The 25,000-nt window shown below is 44.9% G+C and overlaps 1 protein-coding gene across 1 annotated transcript in view; it reads left to right on the top strand.

Moving 5' to 3' along the window:
• Nucleotides 1-13,827: 13,827 nt before the first annotated feature.
• Nucleotides 13,828-25,000, top strand: part of LOC125955991 (elongation of very long chain fatty acids protein 7) — a 15,375-nt gene continuing 4,202 nt past the window's right edge. The window contains exon 1 of the mRNA XM_049687382.1: nt 13,828-14,900. Coding sequence (XP_049543339.1) covers nt 14,759-14,900 — 142 coding nt within the window. The 5' untranslated portion in view covers nt 13,828-14,758. The remainder of the gene's footprint in view (nt 14,901-25,000) is intronic.

Genomic DNA, 25,000 nt, shown 5'->3' with positions numbered 1-25,000 from the left:
CTTTATCTGACAAAAAAAGAAAAACACACACAATTAGGATAGCGCTAGGTTAAGGCTCGCTGCTGCTTTCACAATTCTCCACGCGATCCTCGCGTCTTTTTGCCTGCTGGTATGCATCCTAGGGTATTGGAGAGTCGCGGAAGGAGGAATCGAACACCACGGTACTGGAACCTGAACAGCAAAGAGGCCCGAAAGTGTATTTGAAAAGTGAAAACAATGTCACGGTCTCGTGTTTCCGTGTTTTTGTACTTCCTCCTATCGCACTGTTAGTTACGGAACTAGACGCTTGTCGGAAGCTCGTCTTATAGATTGTTTAGTTTGACAAACTTGGCAATGAGTTTGAAGGTGACGCAGGCAGCAGACTTTCTATGTTTCCTCGATGCAGTCTACTCGCTTATTTTTTGTTTCCGTTTTGCCGCTTATGCCACAGTTTTTGAGCTCTTTCGTGTCGGAACATTCAAGATAGTGTTACAAATGTTTTGCGGAAGTATTTCGAACACAGTTGATGAAAACCAACAGCTGCGCAGATTTTCCTGCTTAGCTGGCACTGGTTCGCGTCCTCAGTGATCTCAGCAGCAGCAATCAGTGTCATCAGTTACTAGCCCAGTTGCTACGGCGCCATCGCGATGCGCACCAGTTAGTGACGCAACGAGTCGCACGATCAAAATCATCTGATTCACTTTCGTGTGCGCCTACCGTTGAACGATGAAAATGGTCGCGCAAGTCCGCGACATTGATGTCGTCAAGGTCCTAATTGGCATAGCAGCAACAGCAGGGTGCCGGTGGCAAAGGCTTGGACTGCGGCGAAAATCCGCTCCCCCCCCCCCCCTTTCCTTTTCCGCGGCCGAGCGTGACAGATGAATGCAGACACATAATTGAACGCTGGCGAGTCTTTCAAAAGTGGCCACGCGGCGTGTCACGATAGCCCTGACACACTTTGGCCACCACCTGCATTCGGCCACCAAATTTCCCCAGAGGCAGGCTGTGGTTGAGGTTGACGGTTTTTGTTTTTAAAGATTGTTTTTCCGTTCCGTTTCGAACCAAACCAAACCAAGCGATGGATGGATGAGCCAAACCAGTGATACCGTAAAACTGAAGAACCATATCATAAGAGATCGTCAACGTTGGTTAAACGATCCAACTTTAGTGCAATGAAAAGGTGCACTAATCATTGGGGAAAAGAAATGATAAACGAGTAAAAACCACACACACCATTGATACGTCCAGACTGTGGAAAAGCTCCTTATCAACGCGCACGAGGCGAATCAGACGCGTTTGTTTGAATGAGTACGGAAGGGACAGCGTTTGAAGCAACATACTGACTGGAGTGGCTGGAAGTAAGCAATAGTTGGTGGAAAGCCGGCCTCGGACCGCCACCAGGTCGCAAACCTCATACGCGCGCAAGAACAATGCACACCTTTCCGGCCAACCAACATACACCTTTTCCCGTGGTTTGCTAGTCTACTAACTGATACGGGCAAACGTAACCGACACTGAGGCAGGTCGGTATACTCTGGAGTGATCTATTGATGAATTTATCTAGCTAGAATCCAAGTAGAAGAATCCAAGCAGAAGAAGAACCCGGAAGAAAATCAATTTAGAGCACGTTTATCTCCTTTTCCACGCCATGGCCACAATGCACCGTGCAACACTAACCCCGTGCTCTTCTCCTGCGGCTACACAAGACACACTCTGTCTCTCTATCCCTCTCTCTCTGACTCCGAAGTCATGAGGAAAGCTTTGGGAAGAAGACGAAGTTGAGGGAAAAGGTATATATTTTTATAAAGCGTGATAAATGAGCGAATAAAAAGCAGACAAAGTGGAAGTTGAAGGTTGAAGTGAGGTGTCCAGTACAGGACAAGGCTACTAGGCAATCACACCCATCGCCAACCTTCCCCTTCTAGGGTTCACTCTATTGCTCTTTCCCTCCACAGCCGGTTGACTAATCTCGATAGAAGGTAGCATTAAGCACCAGCACACGCCTGTACACATCCACACACACGTTCAACTCGCACGGATAGAGTACCGGTAACAATCGAACGTAACTGTTCTTTCATTGAAAAAAAAAACAAACAAACCCATTCTACCGCCAGTAAGAGTGAGATCAGATCCGATTCCACGGATCGTTCCACTACCATTACAGGTAAAGTAGAGCACTAAAGTAGAGTACTAATTGGCCTCTATCCACTACACGGCAGGCCAAACGTGATGAGACGTTAAGCGAGCCGCACAATATGATTTGTCAATATTCTAGGTTACTTGGATGTATTTAACGTATACAGGCTCTGTAAAGTTTCCTGAAAATATGCTAACTATATCAAAGTAGCCTGGAATATTGATCAATAATATTGCGCTTTAGGGAAACGATCTTCTCGAGTGATGTTTCTTGTACGACAACACGACTCCAGGATAGGTGTTAGGCCTGCAAAAAACAGTTCTCCAGTATTATCAGAGCAGAGAGTACCCGGAGTAGTAAGCATGACAACTAGCACACACTGACACATCAACACCCTCGCCCCCAAAAACCTTTTGATAGATCCTTAGCAACTTTTTCTCAAACTTTCACAAAACCTAACACTCTAATCTTATTGGGCATTTAGTGTGTAGATCGTCGTGGAGCTGTGGTTGTGTGCCGCGTGTACGTGTGCGTGGTATGTGGTGGTGGTGGTGGTGTAGTAGAGCGTTTTGAAGCCAATTTTAACCTCTTTAATGCAGGAAACACCCAGCAGCAGCAGCAAAGGGGAAAAGGGGAGAACACAAATTGTATAAATAGAGAACTGTTACTATGGTTACATCTTTTTTCTTCCTTCCTCTACTCCCCTTTCCCTTTTTCCAACGATCCGCGCAGAAATGGGAATGATGCTTATGGTGAAAATGAGAGGGAATGAGGATAGGAGCGAGCGAGATAAGCCACAAAACAGATAAAATAAAAGAAGCTTTAACAGTAAACGAAGGTAAAACACTATTTTAAATGAATAACAAAAAACCATTTCCAATAGAGACACTAGTGTAGTGTAGCGTACCAGGATAGAGGCAGTCTTATCTCATCTCTTCTTCACACTCCCCAAGCAGAAGCAACACGATCCATCAGCAGCGTCGTGGTGGTGGATCCCGAAGTCAAACTAGGAGGACATCCGGTGTGGGATGCCCTGTTGTTAGAGAGTGATTAGCGTGCGCCTAGCAGCTAGGGGCCGAAGAACCTAAACACCAAGCAACGACAGCAACATATGCAACAGAGAGATAGAGAGAGAAAGAGCCAAGCAACTCAAACACTACTTCTTTAGCTTCCTGCTGGTGTGCTGGTCGATTGTCGAATGAGCAATACTGGACCAGGAGCAGCGTTACTGGCGCGTTGTAGTTCTGAACTGCCGAATGGAAAAAGAAACCATTTTCCATCTCATTCGTCTTGTTTTCCTTGTGCTTTACCCCCGCTCGTAAGCTTCCGTTCCGTAGGCCGCGTAACGTTCGTGGAGCAAAAGGATGAAACGAAAGACTCCCCGCATTAGAATGGCATTGCGGCAACGCCAACGCCATCGCTGTGTGTTACCGGGACTGCCCGGGACAGTCCCGTGGGGGCAGCAAAATCACAGGAGAGAATTTTGAAGAAAAGTCTGATCATTTTCTCTTTCGTTTTCCGTTTCGGTCTACCGTCGTTTTGTGACAACAACACAACAACAACAACAACACACATCTACTAGAGCAATAAACCTATACCGCTACATATACGGTCCAAATGGCGGCGGGGTGGGCATTTTGGTTCCTTTTGCAAGAATTGATTGCATTTCCCATTTCCCCTTTGCCCGGAACGAGGCGCCACATCGTTCATCGGTTAGCGTGCGCTGCGCGTTCGTCTTGGTAGTGATAGTCGGCATTAGAGGGAGAGGAAGGATCGGCGGTTGTTGTTAAGCTTATTATAATAAATTTCAAGAGACTTAACAACTCAAAATAAAATGCAAACGCGATGCAAAACCCGATCCGATCCGTCACTAACGATGCATTCAACATGGAGTTCTCTCTCGTGTTCTCTCTTCTTAGACCCGTTAGATAGACCTCTTTATCACTTTCTTCCAAACAAAAGAAAACAAAAAGGCAAAAAACAACAACAACAACAACAACAACAACAACTAAAAAATCTACAAAAAAAAACACTAAAACTAAAACAAACAAAGCAAAAAAAAAACAACAAAAAGAGAAAACAACAAGATGACAAGCGGCGAGAAGGGTATAGCTTTAAGGGCATCCACAGTTTTGCACTTACTCTTTAGAATAGAATACTTCAAACAAACAAAAACAACTTTCAAGGCAGGCTCCTAACTTGCTTTTGCTTTGTCTTCACGGAAGCCAAACACAAAACAAATAAACGAATAGCAGAACAAAGCATATATATACATATATATATACATATACATATATACATATATAAAATTCGCATTACGCATAAGCCCAAAACACACACCCTACATACAATTAAGGTATTGGAAGGTGAGCGCGAACTAAGTTAAGACCGCTGATCGCGGTGAAGAGAGAGAGAGATTATAATGAAGAGACAGCAGACAGCAGTAGGGTCGGGATCGTTAGTTTAAGAACGTTTTTTCACTTTCTCACTAGTTGAATAAGGGTACGCTACGCGTACGCGCTAATACGCTGACAGTGACGCGCGAGAAACGCACGGTGGCTGGCGGAGGAACCTTGGCGAAAACAGCAACTGGAAGCCATCATCATCCTGTGCGTTGTCACACTTTGAGACACAACACCATCCATGGCCATGGCGTTATATACAAATGACAAACACCAACAACAAAAAAAGAAGAAGAGAAAAACCGAACGCGCATTGGTTGAAGAAAAGGTTGCTGATTTGATGGTTTGGATTTTCCAAATGCTCACTCCCTCACTCACTCTCTAACGGTTTGTGACATTCTTTCCAAAAACAACAAGAAAAAGAAAAAAAACAATGCGCCGACGAAAAGGCCTCTTACTAATCTCTAACGCTGGTTTTCAAAACATAAAAAAGCAAAGCAAACAAACAAAACAATTTAAACCAATCTACTAAATGTTTGTCACACTTGAAGCAAACACACACACAACAGACACACACACACACACACACACACACACACACACACACACACACACACACACACACACACACACACACACAGACACAGAAACAGTCAATAGAAGGGTAAGGAACGGAGAATGAGGAAAGAGTAAAACATCAAAAGCGTGACAGCGGTAGTCAATCAAAAGACATAGCGAAGCGAGGATCTGTGAGCTACGGAAATGTTGGAAACGTAGCTTCTACTCTTCATATTATCACACAAAAGAGACCAACTAACATGTCCGGTGGGATATCGATGCAGCAATTGAATTGGATAGAACTCTAAGAGGCAGTCAAACTGCACCCCAACTGCTGCATGACAGCAACAAAATCCCAATTAAATGAGCTGATTACATAGAAAGACACAGACATACACACAGAGACACAGAGACATGAAAACAAAGAAAACACACACATTTATCTCCATTTCTTCTTTGAGAATGCAATGCGTTAACAAAAGTTAGAGCGTCGAAGCAGCGCGAACAAAAGTTAAGATGGATTGACATGTCCCAGAAGAACACCACCAAACACCTCTACTAGGGCGGTGGGTGCGGTGCGTTTTGGTGCTCGAGGATCGCTCGCCGACCCCCAGAAGGTGGGGTGCACGAGATTCTTGTGTTCTGCCGTTGCGTTACATGTGTAATATATAGATATATTTGTTACTGAACACAGAGATCGAAAGCGAGCGAGATTTAGATTGAAAAAGAGAGAGAGATCAAGAGCATATCCTTCTTCTACAGAAGGCTTAGGCACGGTAGGTTGCACGTCTGCCCTGCCATGTAAAAAGCTGCTTATAATAAGGCCATCATCATCATTCCCATCATTTCCGGATTGATGATGATACTGATGACCGTTTGACCGACCGACGGTGCGCACGATGATGGCGCAGAAATCGAGGCGAGAAAGCTAGGCGGCTCTATTGCTAACCATTTCCCAGATTGTATTATAAAAGCTTTCACGCAGAACGCTGCAGCAGAAGCGCTTCGGGGCAGCACGGGGGAGTATGCCAGTGATTATTATGATTCTTATCATCTCGCTATACAAGTTTACGGTTCATGCGCTAACTCTACTTCCCTCCTTCCTCTACGGTCTACTGTGAAGTTGAAGATGCTACTTGAACATGGCAAGTGTATTATTATGATTATGATTATTATGATTATTACTGTGAACGAATTAATAGATTGTTTTATTTATCGCTGTGCAAGCGCCACAGTCAAGAGACGAACACACTTACACGCAAAAATACACACTCTCAGAGACACACACAGAAAAACAGGACACATCTTCCCACAAGACATTTTCGCGAATGGAAGGGATACAAAATACATGAGAAGAAAAAAATGGAAACCGATGGAAAGGACGGAAGGGCGCGCAATACGGACGGTTGGGGTAAGAGAGGAGAAGGGAAAGGCCGGGGCAATTGGCCGGCGATACGCGCATGTGAACAAACAATTACAACAATTTTAACGATTTCCAAAATAAAAACTGATTAAAAGTGAGTGCAGCCCGTCCTTGAGACGCTCTCTTAATCACTCGCGCAGTTCCGAAATAGCATCCGAATGTTACGCATTGTGACTCCTCATGATCGTCTTACATAATCGTTCGAGAATTGTAATGATAGGTACGGGCGGTAACAACTCAACGCAACGGGGCTCATGACTCATATTTCGGAGTTTTCTTGATCAGCTTTTATTGGTTAAACAGCAAGTTATTAATAACAGCAAGACACAGGTAGATAAGCTACGGGATTCCAACGTTACATCCGAGGAGCAATCGTGGCCTACTGAAGAAAAATTCTCCAACTCTCGCATTCGAGGCTCGATTGAAACGAACTCCACTGTGTTCATCCAATGTTTTTGGAAAACAAAGTCACCACCGTATCTCGATTTTAATCCTAAGCTTCTATGCCCGGCAAATTGTGACGTGTTTTCCCCACTTTTATTATTACTATTCCTGAAAACGATCTTACTGCAATTATCCCTGCAAGTTAAATTTAATTGTTTTTGACTTGCATCGTGACCATTAAACAGGAATTTCAACAAGCCGGAGCCACATTTGCCCACCCTTTTTCAATCAAAAAGAATCCTTTGTATGGATTGTTTAAAATATGCCAAGCACGATAGTAACGATACATCTACATGTCTGCTACAAATATTAAGTAAGTAGAGCACTATTCATAAAGGCAAAAACATTTGCCATCTTTTGTTATAGGTCATTACACACCTAATTTTACGATATACGTTTTTTCTTAAATTTAACCATTCAGATGATCACCAGGCTCCAATGTGCACCAACGGTTTCTGTTATTGTTCTTCTAAATTTCATTTCAAATTTAACTTTCACTTACTTACTTCAAAACCTACTTGCGACAAATCTGGATGGTTAAAAATGTGGTCTCTGACTTTTACTTCGATAAATTACAACCGGTTCCAGTCATAGGATGATGCAGCTGGCAAGACAGATTTCAATTTCGATCCAAACCTGTTTGAATTGTTGAATTTTAAGCCCATTTGATTTTTTTTTGATATTAATTATTAAACCTGACAAATTTTCAATATACCGTACCGTGTGCTTTGTAAACCGGAAAAGCATCTTGGTGATGCAATTTACTGATCTCCCTACAACTCGGTAACATAAGTAGTCAAGTAATCCTTTTCAAATCCTTAAAATATTTTTTTTTCGTTTAATAGTACTTCATTTGTCGACGCAAAACAAAAAAGTTTTGCTTATTTTAAACTTAACATGCTTTTGCCGTGTTTTCATTTATAGCAATCGTTGTTTATCATCGTTTTCATGTTCAACAATATCTCCGCGCATACTGTGTGTTAAATTTAGTAATGTTTGGTTAACTTTACACACGTTCCGCCCAGATGGTTCCATAAGCCGGATAATCCGCTCCTTTTTGCGTTTTATTCACTTGTTCACTGTGTGTGTGTTCACTGTCTAAATGATTTTATGCAGCTTCCTTTCTACAATATGTAAACGATCCTCGACTTCTTTAACATTCTCTTTTTTAAGAAAGACAAATCTCAGAGCTTTAGAATGCTATGGCATGCATGCATGCTATGACGATTATGATGTACCACTATGTTATTTCTTGTTTAACATTTTACTCAAGAAAATTCCAGACTAGACCTCGCACAGCATCCATCCATGCAGCGAAATAAAAGCAAATGGTATCATTGGCTTTTCGGGCAAAATAATTCTGCCAAATGATGTACCACAAACTGATACCACGCCTTTATTTAAAGTAGAAATAGATGTAATAGGATTATTAAAAATAGTGTCACCTACTCTAGACCACCTCGTAAAGTACAATAGCTATTGTTTTGCGCTGAAAATATATGAAACAATCCTCCAGTGTCCAGTAAGGTGTTGCGGCGATTGCCTATCCACTGGAATTTCGTTAATTGAAAGTAACGCGAAGAATTGTTGTTCATCTCTTGCACTTTAAGTCCACTCCATTCGTTGGTGTTGGCAAACAGCCGGTTGCCATCGATCCGTGACGACGAAACAGGTCCATTGCTGCAAGTAACGAGGATCTCTGTTATCTCTGCGTCGGCATTTTTCAACAGCAGAGGAAACATTAACCTTCAAACCCTTAAAGCCCATGATTAATGCATCACACACTAGTGGAAAACACAAAGAGCCCACGTGTGCCATCGGGTGTGTGGCCACCGCCGTCGAGCGACAGCAACGGACCGCGATCCAAACCGAATGATCTCGACGGCGGGCATCAAGGCAACCCCGCCAAAGACGCCACTACTCCGAATGCACTTTGCACCGAAGCCGCGCGAGACTTCCATCGATACCAACGCGCCGGCGCTCGTCACCTGCTCCTCCTTCATCTGCTTCTTCTTCTTCTACAACCTTCACCGGTGGGCGGTTTTTGTCTGCATTATGCGCTCCCTAATGCTATGCTCTCCATCTCTTGCTGGCACCATCAACCGGCAGCAAGGGACCGGCAGCAGTCCGGTGGCCTCTACCTTCGAGACGACCTCAAAATGCAATCTAAAGACACGTGCTACCGCCCCAATCGTCGCCCAATCCGCTGCGTCGTTCGAGGTGAAATGCTCCGATTTCGGAGTCACTCTCCGCTCCTCCACCTGGCGCACAGTTTGCGCAATCGATCGATCGTTCGGTTTGATCATGCATATTGGGGAGAGCTACGCATTCCACGCATTGGTTGGATTGGTGGCCACCGAAGGGCAAGATGGTGCGATGGCAAGTGGAGCTAAAGGTTGAACTTTGATCGCTGGCGATCGGAGCGGCTTGGCCGGTGGAAGGTCGGTCCATTCTAGCGGCGCATTGACAAGGTCGTCGCTTCTGTCGTCTGGCCATGGGCTGCTTCGACGAAGACGGATTGGTCCGGGAGGGAGATTTCCATAATTTTCCTCTCGTGCGCTGCGCTCGTGTGCCCACGGAAAGCCCCACCGACGCCAAGAACCGATTGGAACGGCCAAGCGCATTCGAGCGTCGCAATCCGGAGGCAGACACTGAAGGTTCATCATACCGCTTCGATGTTGATTGATGCTTTCTTGGTCTTGGATTCTGGGCCATCTTTCCCATGCTGGTTGCGGTTCTCAAATCTCTGCTTGTTTGGCTTTTGCCGTGCAAATCAAACATATTGAAACTGTAACATTGAAACATTTATCCCATTAATTGACAGCATGACAATTAAGCTAAAGTAGCGGTCAGATTCATGTAGAAACATTTGCTAATTTCTTTGATTTTTCTTCTTCTTTTTAAACGCTACACCCGATGAATTGAAACAAAGGTGCAACCAGCTTTCTCAATGTTTATTATGAAGATCTAAATGAGAATGAATTAGAAACAGAATGTTTTCATTCAGTTAAGCATTTAAAACGTGAATAATTGAAAAAGAAAACCAAAATAATGACACTTTTCCTAATGACGAAATCTCCCTTCGACCATTTTTAAGCTTGATGGCTAATAATTGCAGCGGAGTATGCTCTTTTTCCAAATTAAATAGAACAAAAAATTAACTAAGAAGCAAAATATCGCATGAATGGCTAAAGCATGGAACAGTTAATATTTGGCCGCACGGAATAGGTTATACCTCAGCCAAAAAATGCAAAAATTTCGAATAAACGTGTTCCCAATGGTGAAACATTTGGTTGGTCGCAACATTTTCAGATCCCATGCCAAATCATCATCTTACGGGCAAATTTATCTACGTAAATAAACCAAACCCTTCCTAATTCATTCCCTCTATGAATTGCAAAGTCGAATATGATGCCTGGTATTTGTCGAAATACATTTTAAAGTGTGTTCCACCGTCCATCGAAATACATGGTTTGAATTCGATCAACACTTGTTCGTACAGATTCCTTACAGCGGATTTGGGTAATCAAGCTGAGCTCTAGGGTCCTATTTGGCTATTTGCTGGCATGATACGACTTAAAAATTTCGCTTAAACATATTTGCCAAACTGTTACGTCGACTGTCATGAGTTTTTTTTTAAGGGGGGGCTTCGGTATTTTATATTAATTCTTCGCATTTACTTTTTATAATTTTATATGACTGCTTATCCTTTCAAGAGTATTGTGTAAAGTTTTGGGATCAATCGAAGCAAAACTGACAAAGATATTGATTTTTGAAAAACCGTCTTTCATACAAGGCTTAACGCATCTCGCAATTTTGAATCGCGATTCCCAAAACCTGCGTTTTCAAAGTCGGTGCCCATCGTAGCATAAAAACTATTGGTCCGATCGATTCGAAATTTTGAACACTTAATCTGTACACTATTTTCCAGGTAGCCCCGTCGAGTTTTTGTTAAAATTGTTGATACTTTTTTTTTGATAATTCTTTTAATTATATAAAACTCGTTTTTTGAGGCAACATCGAAAAAAGTAACACTTTTTCAACTTTAAAAATCTGCCAAAAATCGAAAAATAGGAAATTTAACATAAACTCAACGGGGCTACCTGGACAAACTGATAATCTAACAAAAAATACCCATTTGTATGTTTCAGATGACCCAGCACGTAGCTACGATGGGCACCGTAAAAATTACATTTTTGCAAAATTGCCTTTCTCGATTGGATGCCATGAACGTAGTTTTGAACAAATCTTCCCCAAAAAAGAACCAAGTATTCTTGAAAAGTTGTAATTTAATTTGACATTCACTTGTAAAAATTAAGTTGAATGGTTTCTGCACTAAAAATCGTCAAAAATAAGGCTTTTTTGAACCCGAAACAACCAAAGCCCCCCCTTAAAGGAATCACGCTGAGATATCTCAAGATTTTCGACTCATTTTTGACTGCAGAATCGGGTATTTTTTCCCCTTTTTGGCTGTTTTATTTTACTATAATCAAGGAAAAAGTCCCCCGTAGCGTTTACATATAATATTTTGAGTTGAGTTTGGAAATTTCAAGACTTTCGCGATGTTTTTTCTAGTCAAATCGAATTTTAACAGTGCGTGCGCAGATTTTTTTTTCGCTCTTTGCGTTCCATCGGCGATAACTTTTGAAGGCGTGGATCAATTTTGACAACAACTTTACCACTAAATAAACAGACTACTATGATTTAAACGCTGTCAGAATTGAAATGCAATGATTAAAAATTAGCGACCAAATATTAACTGTTCCATGCTTTCTATAGCTAGTTGAGTTAATGGTTAATGTCTATTGACTCTAAATTGCTGCAAGGAACAAATTTTGAGGAAGCTATAAATGAATTAGCGTCTGTAATCAATACTGTAATTTAGAAGGATGTCTCTTCAACCAAAGTAAGATCTTATGAAATGGTTAGTTTACGTGCATGCCATATAACTATCTAAATTAACGGTTACTAAATAACTATCTACCATCAAAACGTAATGCTAAGTTAGTAACATTTTACTAAAACAACGGTGTCTATCTGTCGGTATATCCTTTTATCTTTCGGTTTATTTTTTAGTTTTTTATGTTTTGGTTCGTTCGTGTATATTTTATATTGTACGATTTAGTTTTGAATAACTACAATTTCGTGCTTAGATTTTTATTGTAACGTTATAACTGTATAACAAATGGGAACCCCGTTATCATACTATCATAGCGGAAGGTCCCCAAAAGGCTTAAGACAGCCCTAAGTGAAGGAATTTTCCAGAAAACTTTTTGACGGATCGGTTTGTTCGTTGATCCCGCAGTGCGGTGAAGTCGCTTTAACCTTCTTCCCCTCACAAACGTCGTTTTAGTAATCCAATTTCGAATCTGCCGGAACCATGGCCGAACCATGGTTATCATCCGAAAGGCAAAGGCGGCACTAATATGCAAATTCCATTTTCACGCTCACGCCCAGCGTGAAAGCCTTTTCGCACGGACAAGGGTCAATGGCATCCTTGGAATCGATTTCCTTCCCCACCCCAAAAAAAGTGCGTCACATCTCTCTGCGCGCAGATTTCTGCGTCGTAAATCTCATGATGAATCGTCCAAAAAAGACGCAGCTTAATGATGATGATCGAGATCGAGCCCTCGAGGGGTTTTCCCCTCAAGAAAAATGATACGCTCTGCACACTCTGGAACGAACGGAAGGATCGAAAGATTTAATTATCTCCACGCCACGAGCTTCCGATCTCCAACCATTCTCTGACTGACTGAGTCGGTTTTGGTTCTGTTTAACCGGGTGGCCGATGGCCGATTGGTGAGCTAATTTCCGCAAAACCTTCAACACCGGCCCTGGTCGCTGTTCTCAATTCCCGCCAGCAGGGCACATAACAACACACACACATACACACATCGCCAACGAAACGTATGAAGTGCTGACGCCAGAGGCAGGCAAACCGCAGCCCGGTGAGCGCGATCCGCCGGACTGTTTTGGGCTGACATCGCGCGATGAGGCGATGTTTTCGTGGTTTACTTCCCGACCGCGGCCGCCACCACCACTGCACCTGCTGCTAGTGTGAGGCAATGCGAAATGAGGTTTCAAACCCCCCCACACCCAGTAGTGCTGATGGGACGAAAACCTGGACTGGCTTCCCGGTGTGCCGGTGCCGATGCCGATGCCGGTCACTTTGCTTCGACTTTCCTCGTGCACGTCATCGCGATAAGGGAGCTAGATACATTTCAGGAGGGGGGGTGTGTATTGGTGTATCACGGTGGTGTGTGTTGGTGGTCCAACTAAGGGGTTTTGTTTGTTTTGCACAACAATCCACATTCCCTGCTTTCATTCCTCGTGAAGTGTTGAATGTCGCTTTGATCGCCGACGTCTAGTGTTGGGTAAGGTAGGAAATCCGATTTGTGGGACCTTAACACCCTCAACCTACCCTTAGCTGAGGATGTGGTGGGAAGGGGTGGTCATCAATATCCAATAGTTGCGTCGGTTGGGCGTTGGATCGCGGGCAGCAGCATCTCCAGCACCAAAGGTTACTTCGATGGATTGCCTCTTGGATGCCGTTAGAGCGAGCAGAGAGTGACGCGAAGGACACGCGTTGGAACTCACCGCAGAGAGGGGGATGTTTACTACGGGGTACGAGTCTCTCTCTGTTTCTCTCTTACACTCTCTCTGTCCGATCACCGATTGATCCTAAGTCCTCCGACTGATTGATCATTTCTCACACCCTATCGATCGCTTCGCTTCGCGTCTTCTGTGTGCGTGTGCGTACGTGTGTGTCTCGCCACTCGCGTGTGTGTCCCGCCCCCCCCCTGAGGAGGGCTCTTGGGTGGTGATCGCTTGTGGTGCGATTTTGTCACATTGTTCAACCTGCCGTCGATCCGTGCGGTCTCGCGATTTGTTTTTCGATCGGTGGTGCCGTGTCCATCTGCCTCTGTGTGTGTGTGTGTCTGTTGTTGGTGTGCTGCTAGATAGATCTGTCGTAAGCGAATAGTGCCAGAGCTGTGCGCGCTCTCTCTTTCGCTCTCTCGGTGTGCCTGCGATCGGTTTGTTACGCGACGCGAATCTCGCGCACGAGTCTTCGGGAGTCTGGGGCCATTTCTTGTGCCACCTCCCACCCCCCAAAAAGAAAAAAAAAACACGTCATCGCGATCGTCGCTATTGTCGTCGTCGTCGTCGCAGTCACTGTTGTTGATCGATAGACGACGGATCGCCGCTGCGCCGTTTGCTTTGCGCCGATCAATGAAGTCAATCCTTGCTGAATAGCGAAGCGAAAATTTACGACACTCGCTTCAGGGGAAGGGGGTTCTGCGGGGACTTACCCACTTCCAGTGCCAGTCCAGCAACCCACGAAGCCCCTCGGGCGAAGGGGAATGTTGTTTAGCGCGACCGGGATCAAACACGCGCCTCGCTATCAGGAGCACTACATCTAGGTCATATGTTGTGTCGTGGTTACTCCCAGGATTAGGGTCCGGTTCGGTCACTGTTCCCTTTTTGGGGACCTGCGTTTGACCCGTGTTGTGTTCGTGTTCGTGTGTGTGTGTCCTTGGTAGCTTGTGATGTAAGAGCTAACAAACGAATCCTACGACAAATTACGGATCGCTTAGTGTGGTGTGACGACGTCGCGCAATCGCTAACCGCGGTTGTTGCTGGCCTCTGACCGGAAGACACAACTCCCGGAAGGTGCACCTAGAGTGTCTGGGTGTGTGTGTGTGTGCGTCCCCGTGTGTGTGTTTGTTTGGCGTCCTTTCAAGGATTGCGTTTGATAGTTCGTTGGTTCAAAGGGCAACAGGGAGTGATCGCGCGCCACAAACACACAGCACCATCATGAGTGTCGCCGACAACTTTACCGACTTCATGTCAGGCACGTCGTTCGTCTTCCGGATGGCGGTCGACGAGTACAACAGTGAGCGCAACTGGACCGGTCTGCTCGATCGGTACTGGCTGATCGTCGAGGAGCTGATCGCCGGTAAGTCACCTCCAACCCTTAATCGATTGCTATCCACGTAATTACCACCGACAACGCGTGCGCGGAGGGGAGCAAGTTCTTAACCCTCTACTGTTGCCTACCTGCTTAGTTGCCTTCCTCGTGGCCGGAGTAATTACTGTAATCCACCTTCTTCATCATCAACAACAGCAACAGCCGCCGTCAGCCTTTGAGCCGCGAGAAATGGTTCTCGCAAAGAGCCTTTGCCACCGTTGTTGGCGCTCGTGTTAGGCCAACGGAGGCCTAAGGCCACCCACGACGGACAACACCTTGACCTGCTTGAAGCTTCCTCGATGAAGCATACCGAGCAAACGATCGGCCGCATACGTCTTTGATGTTTCGTCGAAACTTTGATTGAAGGGAGTGCCCTTAACAGGCTTTCACTACGAACGCATTTTAAAATCGTCCTAGTAGGTGTTTTTTAACGCAAAATCTGTTCACTTTGGAACTGTTTGACAATCAGCCGAAAACACATGAAAAATATGTCGTGTCACTTATCAATTACGGTTATGGTATTTGTAAATAAATTCAATTTCAATTAAATAATTTAATCTACACATCGCATCGATTAAGGGGGTTTAAACACACTATTGTTGTACAAAGTTAAGCGTAACACTGATTTATTTGTGTAGGTGCTTACAGACAGTTCAGAACTGTTTTTTCTAAACATCTAATTCACAAAATAAGAAATTGTTTATCAATAGTTTCGTTTGTTATTCTTCTTTGGTCTACTTTTTACTTTTTTAAACATGCTCACTAGAAAAAAAGATATTACAAAAACAGTGGAGAAAGATACGGAAATTAAACAAAAAAAGGTTATCCACCCCATACAAAACAAAGTGTGAAATTGTATAGTATTGTATGGTTTTCAGTTCAAAATAATACAATATTTATTTATCTCCATTTCAACGATGCAGTAGAGTTCTTTAATTCCAAGCGCTTCTTTTGAGACCCTATCGATGAATATGTCACCAAAAATAATAAAAAGAAAACGAATCTATTGATATACCAAATGTTTTTTGACTTAGATATTTAGAGAAAAGAGTCAAACGTAAATTTCTTGCAATTTTTTTTCGAACTGTACGTAATGTCTTGGTTTATTGTCCAGTTTTTAGAGATAGTGCTTTCACTTTTTTTACGATTCTTCAATTGGTGTTGATTTTGATCCAGTTTTCTGAGCTACGTACGATCATAAAACGATCATAAAACGGCGAAGAATAGGAATAACCCCAATTTGCTAGGTCCATCAACGTTTTGCTGCTTCATTTCCACACTATGTCCATTAATTGTTCAATTTGATTTTTTTTACAAATTCCATCTTTTCCAAGCGACCGAACATTAAACTTTCGAAAGAGACAAACTTTCAGTTCTTTTTTGTTTTATCTATATCTACGCCTAAAATCTCATAGTTTTAAAGCTAGAAAATAGAACTTACAACCGTATATTGACGAATATTCTATAATCTTGGAATTGCAACCATTTATGCATATGAACCCTTTGATACATTTTACATACATATACAGTTTTTCTTTCGACAGAACGCCATATATTTGTGTGTTAAAAAACGTGAGACGTTCAATGTGAAAGCCACTTTAACCCGCACACTTTCGCTGGCATCTGTTTGAGGCACAGACATACTAGTTCGCACGCATGTTCAACCAACTCTAGCTCCTGGCTCAGGTGTGCAAAACCTGTTTCCCTGTCTAGTGGCGATGATTATGCGTGTCTCATAGAATGTGGATGCGGCTTTCGATTTCCAACCGTCCAACCCCGTTTTGGGGGGGATCCTCAAACAAAACGAGTTTCTCGGAGTGAGGATTTGCGGTTTTTTTGAAAATTTAAATTTAGAACCCTCAAACCAGCTCCGCGTGGTGAGTGTTTTTCCGTGAATTCCGTGAATCGACGATAGCAAACGAAAGCCTAGCCTCTCTCCTCATGTGCTTCCCTCCCTCCGGAGGGTGCTTCCGCTTAAACTTGACCCAATCAATCGCGCGGTGAAACGCGAGCGCGAGGGCGCACAGGACCTTATCCAAACGGAACGGTAGCCAGCGCCGCAGCGTTATGTGCACCGTTGCGTGGCGCCCAAGGCCAAGAATGAAGGCGCGAACAGCTTGGACACGCACGCACGCACGCGCAGTCGCCGATTGTCGGCTGGCGGCGATTCCTCTCTCGAGATAAGTGTAAGGCCATCGCTAGCGAGCCGTTAAACAGTGCGCTTTACAAGGGGGTGGAGGTCAAATCACCCCTCAAGCCAATCCAATCCGTAGCGATCGATTGATCGGTGGTGCGATGCTGATGATGGATTGCTAGACGATGGATTGTTTGCACGAAACGAACGAAATGACGTGCCATAAAGGTGTAAACGATCGGGTCCGCGGACCGTTAAATGAAATTTTTCAAATTAAATCCAGCGCGTCAATTGATGCATGGGAATGCTCCCCACTACGTACAGCGCGGAGAGAGAGAGAGAGAGAGAGAGAGAGAGAGAGAGAGAGAGAGAGAGAGAGAGAGAGAAGGAGATCTAAACCAGAGCCTACTCAGTTTGGGGAGCCGGATTACGAATATCTTTGGTAACCTGAGTGCCAGTTTTTGCAAGGCACACTACGATTGGCAGATTGAAAAAAAAAGCGGCGTTTCGGTAGTGCCGGTTGTTGTTTGACGGACTGTCCGACTTTGACAGCCGCCTTTGGCCACAGAGCCTTTGATTCATGTCACCGAAATACACGTTACCCAATGTGTCCTTATCGAGTGATATCCAGTGCCTGTTGCTGCTACTGCTGCTGGCAAAAAGGAGATAAGTTGATTATTAAATTTAAATCACTTTTGCTACCTTTCTCTTCTGCTTATCTCCACCAGTCGAACCCAAAGAAAGCATACTGCTTTCGCTCACTCCCACATTAACTGTGCAACGTTGCAATATCTAATCATATTCGAAGCATTTGAATGAAACCGACACACACACACACACACACACACACACATACACTCAGTTTGCAATGATGTAATAGAGCGCAACCGAGAGGGGACAGAGTGCGTGTTTTGGACGAAAAGCATCGAAAGCACCACGCGTGACGGCCACCACGAAACTTTGAATTTATCACCGGTCCGGGGCTCGGACCCCATTTGTCAGGAGGAAGAGGGGGAACTATAGGTGGCCAGGAACTGTTGTTGCTGCTGCTGCTGCGCCAGATGCTGCGTACCGTTATCTCACGTTGACGTCCAGCAGCGACCTTCACCCAGAAAAGTTGGAAAGTGAGTTCCCGGAGCGTGCGAGTGTTACGGAACACACGCATCCGACGTCGACGATGGTGACGATGGCGATTGGCCCTTTTTCTTTGGCTCTTCGTTCCTCGTTCAAATGTGCAGTCGATCGTTTCCAAACCAGGCAGTGCGTTGCGCAGCAGATCCACCACGAACAGCAGTCCGTAGCAGCAGCAACAACAACAGCAACAAAACTGTTTCTAATTCGTGGTCCAACCCTTACTAAACAAATACAGGGCTTTCCGGCATCGATCCCGGTATTTGGGGCATTTCGGCGAAGGCGTCGTGTTCCGTGTAGAGTGTGTGTGTGTGTGTGTGTGCGCGTATCTTCGATATTGTAAAGACCGCGCTTTGAGAATGGTCTGTTGCCAGCATCATAGTCTGTGAGGTGATGTAAGGATTAAACCATGATGATTATGATGAGGATGACGATGAGCAACGCCGATCGATCGATCAGTGACCACGTGCCGATGCTGAATGGATTTAGGAGTTAGAAAAGACAAAACCCGTGGGGTGGATGCTGCGCCCCGTGTTCCCCGGGGAATGAATTATGGCCGTAGGTGTGACTCTTCGTCACACAAACACACCTCTCCGTCGCCCATCGAGGTCATTGTCGTCGGATCGTATCAAAATGGACGCGGGACTAATGACGGGCTGACGACACAACACTCACGTTGCTTTACATATCATTATTGAATCACTCAAAGTCAGAGTAGTGTGTTGCGCAGACGACGGCGGAGCAATGCTTTTCTACCCGCTGCTGTTTCTGCTACGCTCCGGTTGCGCGATATTTGATTAGCATCGTCATGGCGTCCAAGGGCCAAGACCGACCGCGAGATCACGAGAGCAGCTCCTTCGGCAAACAAACCCCGTTACCAGTCTGCACCGGTAGACCAAATGTCTACAGAGTTCACGAAAACGATTAAAGCATTTCCGGTATCATCCGGCGGCTGATGAAGCTCGGGTGTACAGCCTGACCTCAACGGGGTGACGCGTGAACGCCACTCGTCATTGAATCTATGATAATCAACTCCGATGGTTACCCATCAACGAACGAACGAGGTGTGGTCACCCATCTGGGGAAGGCCATCGGGCGCTTTGCCATGAAGGGTAAAGCGCTTAGCGCAGCCCCGGCAATCCGGCCGCCAGCGTTGTTGGCGCAACACAACATTTCTTTCTTAACAAAATTTTATTAAGAAATCAACCAACGACGGATCCGACCCACCATATCGAACCAACAGTCCAAACAGGCCAGCTCTGTGTTAACTAAAAATTGCTTTCCAGCAACATATGGAACAGTAGATCAGGGCACAACAACACCAGCACCGGGCACCAGCCTATTTGCTTCTTTTTCTCGTTTCACTTTTTTTCCCCCATTTCGCATGACGTCGATCAACACGCCGGTTGATCAACGATTAATGCAAAACGTAATCATTGGCGCGCCTGAGTGTGTGTGTGTGGATGGTTTTAGTCGAAAAACTAAGCGGTCTTACTACAACGATATACAGCGAGTAAGAGAGAGAGATTAGAGCGAAGATCGAAGAAAGAAATCAAGATATCGAGACGCAAGAAACGGCAAATCGAAAAAAGGGAAAACCGATTAGCAGTGAAGGAAGACTCGAACGCAAAAACCTGACGCGCACGGTCACAATACGACCGGCGGCACCGCTGGCCATAACTACACCAACATAGGGGGTTGTGCAATGCACATGGTTAGGCATTTTGCGAAAACACTGCTGCTTGCGCTCTTGCGTCTCTTGATCAGATCCGTCGTCTCTACGATCACATCAGCATCACATCATGATGAGCCAGACAGACGGACCTACCACAAGAATCGAACAGAGAGAACATATGTTTGTGAAGGAATTTCTTCGATACCTTGAACTTGCCGTGACTGGCCGTGGTTGCTGATGATCAGACCCCGTACAACGGCCAGACCGTGCCAGGCCAAGTGCAGTTATTACGGGGCGATTGCGCAGATCGCACGACCTTCACACTGCCCCACACGTACCACTTGAAGCACTTGAAGCACTTGAAGCATAATAGCTCGACATTCATTGCCATCCATAGTAGGCCATCGAACGAAGGAATAAGCGAGATAATTTCGAGTCGATGAAGATTCCATCTCCAGGTTGCAGACGCCTTTCTTTGTGAGGTTCGTGCCTTCAACACAAGTCTTTCGTGGCTCGGCGAGTCTCGGTCGATTGCATAATCGGCCAATGTCCAAAAGCCTGGTCGAGCCGCTGCGCCGGAGCGAGATCTTCTTTCTCCTCCTTGCTCTCATGCTCTCTCTCCCTCTCATAACAGTCAAGCACAGTTATGATTTCGTTTTCGGCTAGACATCCACTGCAAGCGCAGCCTCTCTCGCGATCAATCAAAAACAAGGTACGCGAGGAACGCCGGGCACAAAAGCAGAAGGGGAAGGGACAGGGGAAGCCAACACGAACCGGAGTGTTGCCTCGCTGAGTGAATGAAAGTAAAATTGATCCGATCCAAAGCGATTACGCACTCCGTGTTCGGTCGACCTACTCCACGATCCGCGTGGACCACAACGTGTTCGCTCTCGTGGTGTGGCGGCGATCGTCGAACTGATGGTGAGACTGTGTGCGATGGAGGGGTATTGCACAAGCATCAAGCGTACGCGACGCATGGCCCAGAGAGTCCGGTCGATCTGGTACTGTTGCACTTGACACTTGACATGCGAAACCTCCAGCATCTGCGCTCCTGCGCTGCTGAGGTACTTCAACTGCCGGCAAGTGCAACAACAATCCGGTTTCATCCACAATGTACCGTATGATCGCAAGTTTCATGATCATTACCACCCGGTACTCAGTGCCGGTGGCTGTTGGCATTCAAGTACGTTCGGCATCTCGCAGCTGCTGACGTCGTCGTCGTTGTCATCGTCGGTGACGCTTGTACCGGGATAATTCACGACAAGCACGTGCGATGCGATTTCCTGATTTTTTCTTGGTGCTTTACCGGAATCCTTTCTTCTTCCACTTCGCCGTGCCGCACGGTGATCGATGTGTTTCTTGGGGCCAAAGGGATTAACCTTGTTTGTTCGGGTCTCTTGTTTTTCAAACTAAGCTCCTGAACCGACCGGAACGAATCCTCTTCATCAAAGAACGCAAATGACCTCAGACTCCGAGATAATTACTAGGAAGGAGGAGGAGGAACGCTGATTTGATTACTTTCAACCAGCTAGCCAGCTGGCCGCAAAGCATTTAGCATGCGGCCATTAGAACATCGATTAGTTCCTTACTATTCAGTGGACTTTGCGAAGATGCTACGAGATCTTCAACCTGAAGTTGATGTTCGCTTTTCAGAAGTTGGTGGTTTTGGTCAACGCGATCAACTCGATGCGATCGATGCGAGTTCGGTTGTCCTTGAATGGGTGGATGGTCGACGCTCGCACACACACACGCGCGCGTGATCAGTTTAACGAACTCCAAACTCTATTCGAAACAAGCTAAATGTTGGTTCCGCCTTCTCTCAATCTATCCGCTATCCAAACTACAAACACTTTAGACAGACAGACTTCCTGGTTAGCAAATGAGTCACAGTCAGGCTGCCGGGTTGTCAAATCTCGGTATCTTCGCCGCGTAGATGGTCTGTGTTGAAATTTCAAAGGATGTTAGAAAAACACCATTTGTAGGTAAAACAATGATAATCCACAAATTTAGTGTTTAAAAGCCTGTACCAGTTCGCATCTGCACACTCAGAATAGGTAATATCTTAGCCATGAAATGACGTAAACAAAAAAGAAATGTGTCATTTTTTAGATTTTTTTAATGCCATTTAGGGTGGTGTTATTGGTGTAAATTATTTGTTTAGTTTTAGTTATGACTTTTAAACATTTACTGTGACGCCACCCAAAGGTTTTTGCACAGTACTGCAATCGAGTTGCCCTTTTGTTGCAAGTCATATGCACTACAGCTGATTTTTGTACATTTTGGATACATTTTTTAAGTTTCTCTTTGTCGAAAATCCAGACATTTTGGTCAATTGATAGTTTTCTCAATGAACGCGATTTCTTTGTTAGCGAAAAATTTCTTTAATAACGAACGACATGCCTGCTGTAAGGACAGCTACCTAATGCAGGGCAAACGAATGCCGGATGTTTGGTAAACAAATGAAGGACTCTTCTGTAGAGTCTCTACTTTACAGAAATGGCGAATGAACGTTGGCCCAGTGGGGAAAATAATTCACTTTTCGCCACAATTTCAGATCCCAGGATTGTTGAGAACTATTTGACTCACTTTTGTCTGCGGAATCGCACATTTGTATCACTTCTGCTTTATTTAGCTAGATTCAACGTAAGAGTCCCCCAGTAATGGTTAGATATCGTGCTTTTTTAAAATGAGTTTGGAAATTTAAAGAATTGTGCGCTTTTTTCTTCAACCGAATTTGTCTTTCATAATCAGTGTGCAGATTTTTGTTTCGTCTTTCACTTTCTATCGGCGATAACTTTTGAACGCGAAGTTAAATTTTGACAAACATTTATCAACAAACAAACACACGACTATGATTAAAACGCTACCAACAGAATTACAAAGTGATCACTTGGCGCGCTAAAAAGAATAAAAATGTGTGTCCAGATCCTGATTGATACATAATCAATTCCACGGTATCTGATTTTAGAAGCTAGCTTTTTGCACTCCTGTCATTTCTTGTATACCCCTTTCTTAGCGCTTCACTTATTCACTCGCTACTACTAATTTCACGCAACATTCATGCGCACTAAGCTCCTCCGCGATGATATTTTAACAATCTGTTTATTGGTTCACTTTTGATCGCTCGACAGGCAAACACACGTTGCACTTCTTCACCTTACTCGGTCGACTAATTGTTTTATGATTCGCTGTAATTCGCGAGACAATCGTAGTTCAATGAGAGCACACCATAAAACATCATAAAACACCGACGAGCGCACCATCATAAAACGCTATTCGAATTAAACACGATCGTCTCTTTTGAGCATTTCGGATGCAATGTTTTTCAATTCATTCATCGTAAAATGAAAACGATCCATCGTAAAGCATCGTCCAAGAATGTTAGATTCCTAGTGGCACGTAGTGGCCCTTGCGCAATCGGCTATGATCCGGCACGACAACCGCGCGACCAAGACCGGCGTTTTCACCCTTCCGTCGAGTGCGTCGTCGTCGGTTCGTCATCGGCCTAATTCGTTCCGGTTCGCATTTTCCATTTTCCGCTCGAGTAGGCGGCGGCGTTAATTTAAAGTGCCGGTACTTTGCCGATGCACTTGAAAGAGCCCCAAACGAGGTGCCCCAAGTTCAAGTGTTTGTGTCCGCGGTGCAGTGGAAAGCTTGCGAAAGCTTGCCTCGCCCTCAATGTTTTGGCCACCTCCCCCTCCCCGGTGTGCTGCAGCTGACCTTCCGTCACGTGCGGCCTAATGCCGATGCAGTTCTTGCGCAACTTTCCGGGGCCGGTATGCGTACCAGAATGGCCGGCATTTTGGTGCCGGTCAGATTCGTCGGTCGGCAAAACGAAGCGCTGCTCAGGGGTGGCGAACAAGAACTTGCGGCGCATCCACTGCCGTTCTTGGAGTGGTTCGTTCTTCGGTTAGTATAATAGCCATCCGTTGGCCAGCGGAAGGATCCAGTGTATCGATAGTGATCGAAGCGTAAGGATCAGTTGCATCGGTGTAACGGAGTTCGCGGTCCAGTCGGTTGTGAGATCTCACAGAGTGTACGCCTTCGAACGTAGCATACAAGATCGCGATCGAGAGCAAGTGCGAGTGTGAGAGAAAGAAGAAGCAGAGCAAAATGGAGACGCCAATGGTGGCGTTCGAGTTAACCGCCGGGACAACCGATATGATCAAGCAGGAGGTGCTGCTGACGATGGATGACTACTTTCGCGGAAGCTCCATCTCGTCGCTGATTGCTCACTGGTGGCGTTCGATGGTGGATCTCATCGCTGGTGGGTAGTAAGAAGGGAGGAAGGGTGGTATTAGGGGCTGTCCCATTCAGAATGATTGATGATAGGGTCGGAGCATCAAGTTAAGGACGTGCAAGTGTCTGGTGCCGATAGATTAGTGTACATCTGGTGGTGACGATCGGCACACAAACACTAGTCACCGACTAGTGGCAGGTGTTGTTGATGAGTGCTTGCGATCGTCATCTGCAGCCTCCTCCCCTTCATTTCACAATCGAAATCAATCGAATGGCCTTTGCACGTGATCCAAACAAACATACACACTTGCTAGTTCTATTCAGGGGATGACAATGGCTTTAGTTAAAAGGAGAAACCGAAGGTCGTCTCGGGTACCATTTTGAGATCGAACAAAAATCAATCTCAAACGTTGTTTGTGGACATAGATATGCACGAACTGATTTGAAACCGTGTCCTGTCGATCGTCCTTGATGCTTGCTGCTACTGCTGCGTTGATGTGCTAATGGATTGAACCGTTCGCCTTCGAAGAGATTGGTTATCAACGTTCCGTTCCGATTTATGGACCGACGGCATGGACCAGCATATACTAATTTAACCAACTGTGGCTGTACTACTATCCTACTAGCTAACGGAAGCATTAAAAAGAAACAAAATTTAAACGGTGATAAAAAACATTTTAGGACAAATATTTGAGTTCTGTAAATTACATAAGGCAGGAAAATTTATCATTTTACTTGCAAAAAAAAAGTTGAAATCTCTATCACTTGAACTTAGAGTTCAAGAGAGAAACGTGACGGAGAAAAAGGCGAATCTATTCCGTTCCAATTATTGTGCGTTTCAAAACCGCAGAGTCCGCAGAGTCGAAAATGGACTTCTGTTTCGGCATCTAAGCACTATTAGACAACAAT

Source organism: Anopheles darlingi, chromosome 3 (assembly GCF_943734745.1).
Source record: "Anopheles darlingi chromosome 3, idAnoDarlMG_H_01, whole genome shotgun sequence".
NCBI lineage: Eukaryota > Metazoa > Arthropoda > Insecta > Diptera > Culicidae > Anopheles > Anopheles darlingi.
The sequence above is the reverse complement of the archived record's forward strand: the minus strand, read 5'-3'. Positions and strand labels throughout refer to the sequence as shown.